Below are 6,156 nucleotides of genomic sequence, written 5' to 3'. Positions count from 1 at the left end.
GGGGATGGAAGTGGCTTGTAAATGCACAGTAGCAGCAAGAAAGGTATTTCCAAAATATGCTGGACATCTAGAGAGAGACCTTCAGTCCCTTGGACCTCTTGGCAGCAGACTGCACGCCGTGACCAGGGCTGTCAGTGCCACACAGCAGTCATGGCTGAATGCTACTTGTCCTGGACAGGACCAGGACAAGCAGCGGATGACAGGAGAGCCACAGGCATGTTTTGTGTGATGGATACAACCAGTGCTTTGCAGGCGGGTGCCCACGGTTTTCCAGCAGGTGAACTGCGTTTAGAAACCTCTGACAAAGTGCCCTCAGAGGGCTTGTTGGGCTGGCGCTTTGTTGGTTTGAGGCCATTTCAAGGGAGGCTTCTGTAGAGTGATTTTATCGTGGTCCAGATCGTATTTGGAGCTCAGACCTGCTGGCCAGAGCACTGTGCTGGAGACCTGGATTCATTTACTGGGATTCTTCTCCTGTTGGGAGATTTTGGGGAAAGTTTCTTTTTCCTGCTCTCCCTTGTCTTGCCAGTGGACAAACCACGTACTGCTTTAATAGGACCAGTGCAGGGGGGTGATGGCAGATGCTGTGATTGTGGCTAAAGCCTACTGCAGGGAGCACATGTGGGCTGGCTGACACCAGCTATAGCAACCATTGCTCTGAAATGCCTGGCTGGGAGATGTGACCATTTCACCCCTTGCGTTGTATTAGTGTAACCTTTAGCATGTGATTCCCTCTTGGTAGGGCTAGCAGAGGCAAGGGCTGGCCTTGGTGAGGCTGCTCTTGGGGCTTTTATGCATGCACCCCCATGCGTTCCCCAGAGACCTCCCTTGGCAGGGAGCTGTATGTGGGTGGGTAAAACATGTCCTGCCACCGTGTTCTCTGCCAGCTCTGTTCCCTGGCAGACATCACCGTTCATGCTGCACTGTTGGACGCTTGTGAGCTTGGGAGGGCACTGTAGCCAGCCCAAGGTGATACCTGCCCAAGGTGAAGACACCTGGGCTACCCAGATTTCACCATGCCAAAAAAAGCTTCTCCCAGCCCATGCGGTGACCTCTTACCTCAGGTACACAGGTCTGACCCTGCTGGGGGTTATCAGCTTTAGATAAGAGAAGGCCCTTGGTCTGCAAGGGCTCTTCTGGTCTGCAGCAGAGTCTGTCTCCTTGCCAGAAGCCACTGCCATGCCCCAGCTGAAGCCTCCCATAACGTGGGGGACGGGAACATGCTTGGCCAGGATAGCTGCTGACCTCCTGTCTTTCCTATTTCCTTCCAGTCCTGGACGCACAACATCCAGCGGGAAAAGGAGTTCCTGCGGAAGCTGGTGAAAGCCCGTGTCATCACTGACCTAACCAGTGGGATTTGAGTGGCTGGAGCCACTGCCTCCAAGGGAGGAGACGAAGATGCACGCTGCAGCTCTGGGAGCAAGCTGGCAGCCCCCTGCAAGAATCCCACCTCACCGAAGACACATGGAGATGCTCAGGTGCTCTGGGAAGAGCATTGCCTCTGCATTGCCAGTCTGCACGAGGGTTGCATCTGCTGCCTCCCCGCCTAGAGCTGGAAGGAGGTGGGCAAGGGGCTGAGTGGGCGGTTCTTGAACTCTGCATCGCAGACGGATCTTCTGTGTCCTGAATTGAACAGGAAAGACTCAGGAGAGAGAAGAAAGGTTTGTGAATAAAGCAATTTGTGCCAAATGGGAGGTGACGCTGCCCCAAGGCAGCAGTGCCTGAATGTACAAAGTATTATTTTTTAAAAGAAACTCTGCTGGAATCATACTAGAAATACCAAGGTGCCAGGCAAAGTCTGCTTGTGCACAGCCCTGTGAAAAGCCTGGCCTCTCCATGCTCCATCTGCGTTGTCACCGGCCTCAGACTTTTCCCCAGGAAAACAAATCCGTCCAAAACTTCGGTGTTGTTGGTGCTGCTATAATTCAAAGGGAGAATAATGGCTTTCCCTCATTCTCCACTTGGAGCTTATGGTTGGAGATGGGCATGGGTTTGTTTTTCTGCATTTTTCCTTGTTTCCCACATAGAGGTGGCAGCAGCAGCCACTTGGCTGCGTTTTCCATAGCCGTTTGCCCTGCTCTGCCTCTGCCCTGACCCCAAGGTGGAGCAGAGAGCTGATGGCTTTCGCTGCCTGCAGCAGACCCTCCCCACCTTCCTGCCTGTCATGGCTCTGAGGAGCCTGCCTCCTTGTGCTCAAGGCTTTCAGGCCTCTTCGTTTGTGCCTGCTGTGCAGGGCCCCCTTGGAGTCCATGCAGATTGGTGTCACTGTTTCTGGACAGCATCTCGCTTTATTTTTGTGGGGGAGAGGAGTAATTTATTGTTTGGAAGGAGGTCAGATCTTGCACAGAGATCTGAAGCTTTACAGTTTGAGGGCAGGCCACTGAAGATGTTTGTTTTATGTTCCAGACTTGATCATGTTCCCTATTTAAGCGTTGTGTGACCTCAGTGATGATGGAGCCTGCTGGCACGGGTGGGGGCCTGCTGGGAATCCTCACCCTCCGCTCGGCCCCTGCTCACTTCATTTCCAAGCTCCTCCCGTGCTGCTTGAGCACTGCTGCTCCTCCTGTCCTCAGGAGCACGTCCCTTCCTTTGCCGTCTTGGTCCCGAGATGCAATATTTGCACATTTCATTTGTATATGTATTTCAGAGGAGCTGGAATAAACTGAGCAACGTAGCCGAGTGTGAGGGCAGTGGGGTGGTCACATCCACCTGGAGAGTGTGGGCAGAAGGGGAATTGCAAGCGGAATGGTTACAGGTGGAAATCGGCTCCCACGCTCTCCTAGCCTGGAGCAGGATGGTCTGCACCCACAGGCACCATCCCAAGCCGAGTCCCTGTGTGTCGAGGCACCAGCATGCAGCCAGCGCTGGGGTCAGCGGAGGGGGAATCCCGGGGGGATGCTGGCTGGGCTCACGGTCCTGGCGCTGCATCTGACATAGCCTAAGCATTGCAGTCTGTCTTGCTCTGAGCTGCAGGAAGAACACGGCCCTAAGATGGACAAGGGATGCTCAGAGCAGGGCTCGCGTGGTTCCCCTGGGCTGCCTCTGCTCCCTCTGACTTGCTGGGGGCTGTGGCTCTGGGGTGGAGACCCCAGAGGGGATGTGCAGGAGGGGCAGGCAGTGACCCAGGCACAGGGCAGAGGAGCAAACTGTATGGAATGGTTTCAGACCAGGCTGCAGGCAGAGGCAGCTCTCAGGACATGCTGCTGGGTGTTGCCCGCAGACCGGCCTGGAACATGACCCTCAGGAGCCTTTCCGGCATGGTGTACCCATAGCCAAGGAGCTCGTTCAGGCGCAAGTCCTGTCCAGCTTCTGCTCGTGGATGCTGCCTGCCTTGTAGTCTGGGAGCAGCTCAAAGATTCTGCCTCTTCCGGAAGACAGATGCTGGAAGGCTCTCCCTTCCCTTTCCCCTTCCTATGTCCCTTCCCTGGTCCCTCAGGCCTCCCAAGCCAAATGGTCCCTTTCCCCCCCACTACATGCCTGCCCTGGCAGTGCCTCCCACCAGGATGCTCTGCAAGGTTTCCAGCAGGTTTTTGGGCAGGTAACTCATTTGAACATTCTCCCCCAATTTGCTTCTCCTGTTCAAGGAGCCCGGGGGACTGGATTTCCATAACTCTTGCCAGGCTCCACTCCCTTTGCAGTTCCTGTATGTCAGCCTGGACCTGGGACCATCATCCGTAGAGTCCCTGCCACAGTGGCAGTGGGGGTGCCTGGGCTGGACCTGGCTGGGGAAGGGTGGGCAACCCGGCCTCTGCCTTGGTGCTTGAACTGGGTCTTTAAGCAGCTGCTGTGGGAGCCCTGGGGGGTGATGGGCAGCACCCGTATGCTACAGTAAGCTGAGATGCCAGAGAGCGGGCAGCCGCAGCCAGGAGGAGGAGGAAGGGGATGAAGAGCCTTCAGTGTCTGTGCTGGGCTCCTCTCCACCCCCTGGGGAAGCACTCCCATGGAGGCTTGTGATGGCACTAATTTGATTTAGTCCATTTTATAGAGCACTACAAAGCTACAGAGCACTTTTATCTTCCAGCTCACTGGCTGCAGGTCCATGGAGGGAGCATGGCCCCTGCTCGGCTTTCCCTGGCATCCCAGCTCCCCACCACCGCCAGGGACAGGTCCTGATGGGAAGCTGTCCCTGCAGACCAGCAGAGGTGACTCCAAGCCCTTCCCTCCACCTTGGTGGAAGTCTCCAGGCAGAAGTGCCCAGGCTGAGTAGATGAGTGCATGGCCCAGAGTGACTGTGGTGGGTCAGGACCACCTGCAAGTAGAAGGAAAGAGAGGATGGGGGGTTGTCTGGGGACCAAAGGCTCCCCTGAAACTCACAATCCCATTTGATGTTGGTGTGCACCCCAGCCCCGGGGGCAGTGCACAGCACTTGGGTTTCACTCCTGGGTGCTGTTCCTTTGGCTTCCTCCCTGCGTGCACCTGCAGCCACCTCCCGCCCTCCGAAACGCGGCAGTCCTGCCAGCTCGGAGCGGTGCACGCGGGTCAGAGCAGGGTCAGTGGGACGGATGTGAGTCTTGGCCTCTCCCTCGCAGTGACTCACCTTTTCAGCTCGGAAGGGAGAGCCCAGGGGAATTCTCCACAGCCTAAATATAGAGCGGGGTTGCCTGGCGCTTCTGACGCTCTGCAGTGCAGAAAGGCCACTCGGGTGGCAGGGAGCCTGCCTAGAGAGAGGCTGGGGAAGCGCAGGGAGGTCGAGGAGCCAGCTCCCAGAGCGGGGTTTTGCTCCGGCTGGTGCAGAGAGCAGGTCTGGGGAGCTTGCAGGCCAGCCAGCACGTGCTATGCCAGGGGAGAGGGGCTGCCAGAGAGCTGCTGCTGCGCTGACCACACCATGAGCACAGGCTGCTTGTGTGTTTGTGGCACACAGCTCTCCCCGGTGCCCACCACCCTGGCTCCTTCCACCAGCTCACCCCATTAGGGCTGGCCATGCTGTGGCCTCAAGCTCACATGAGCAAAACGGAGGCACCACAGCCAGGGAGCACGAGGCAGCAGCGGGATCCTCTGCAGCCCAGCATACCTTCCAGCATCTCCTTTTCCTGGGAGGGAGCAGTGGGGAGGCCCTGCCCCACCGTGCTGCTGTACCCTCTGTGCGGGCGCTGGTGGGAGAGGGGAAAGGTGTTGGGACAGGGCTATCTGTCTCTATCAAGCAGGGGCAGGCAGGCTGGGCATGGGCAGCACCAGGGATGGGCAAGGTCTTCCAGGCTGCCTGGCAGGGAGGTGGCCGCAATGCTGAGCTCCAGCGGCACCAGCACGGCGTGTGCCGTCAGTCCAAGCGTGCGTCACACGCAGCGTTAGGGACTTGTCCTTCAGTGCAGCCGACCCAGGCCACTACCCAGCCCCTCTGGGCACCAGCTCCTCACATGGGGACTCGCTCCAGAGGCCAGTGGGCTCACCGGTACTGTACCAAGCTGAGGTGCAAGAACTCAATGAGTTTTTAAAATTAGTTTTAGTTTCTGCGATATTTTTTAATTTCCCCTCTAGGCAGGGAGGGCAAGAGTCTTGCAAGCTCCTCCAAGCCAGCTTATGTCACATTGATTCAGTCATATCACAGAAGCAATAAAGCTATCAAACAAGCTTGGCTGGCTTCTTTTTTCTGCTGCCTTCGGCCTTCTTTGGGGGAGGCAGAGGGCTTCCCCTGCTCAGGCTGGCCCCAGCCTGGTTTCAGTTCTGACTCCTCCAGCATGGTAACCCAGAGGCAGCTGCAGCTGGCCGATGCCACCAGCCTGGTGCTGGGGACAAGAGAGGGCTGTGCTCCTCCTTGCTGGTGACCTGAGGGGTGGGAGAGGGGCTCATGGGGTGGGTGCAAGTCATGTTGGAGGCAGAGGGGTGGGGGCTTGTCCTGCCGGGGATGGGCTGCCTTGCGACTGCCTGCTCTCAGGGAGTCCCTGCCAGCGGGGTGGCTTCCAGCCAAGGGTCACAGCAGCAAGTGCTGGGGACAAGAGAGGGCTGTGCTCCTCCTTGCTGGTGACCTGAGGGGTGGGAGAGGGGCTCATGGGGTGGGTGCAAGTCATGTTGGAGGCAGAGGGGTGGGGGCTTGTCCTGCCGGGGATGGGCTGCCTTGCGACTGCCTGCTCTCAGGGAGTCCCTGCCAGCGGGGTGGCTTCCAGCCAAGGGTCACAGCAGCAATCGGACTGGGTGCGGCCCCGGCGAAGGTAGGGGGCCCGC

At 57.8% G+C, this 6,156-nt stretch overlaps 1 protein-coding gene across 1 annotated transcript in view; it reads left to right on the top strand.

The window, feature by feature from the left end:
• Positions 1 to 1,422, top strand: part of LOC104627116 (CMP-N-acetylneuraminate-beta-1,4-galactoside alpha-2,3-sialyltransferase-like) — a 102,775-nt gene extending 101,353 nt beyond the window's left edge. The window contains exon 11 of the mRNA XM_010295223.1: positions 1,269 to 1,422. Within this exon, the coding sequence (XP_010293525.1) occupies positions 1,269 to 1,358 (90 nt within the window). The 3' untranslated portion in view covers positions 1,359 to 1,422. The remainder of the gene's footprint in view (positions 1 to 1,268) is intronic.
• Positions 1,423 to 6,156: the final 4,734 nt, after the last annotated feature.

Source organism: Phaethon lepturus, unplaced genomic scaffold, assembly GCF_000687285.1.
Source record: "Phaethon lepturus isolate BGI_N335 unplaced genomic scaffold, ASM68728v1 scaffold11179, whole genome shotgun sequence".
Lineage (NCBI taxonomy): Eukaryota > Metazoa > Chordata > Aves > Phaethontiformes > Phaethontidae > Phaethon > Phaethon lepturus.
The sequence above is the reverse complement of the archived record's forward strand: the minus strand, read 5'-3'. Positions and strand labels throughout refer to the sequence as shown.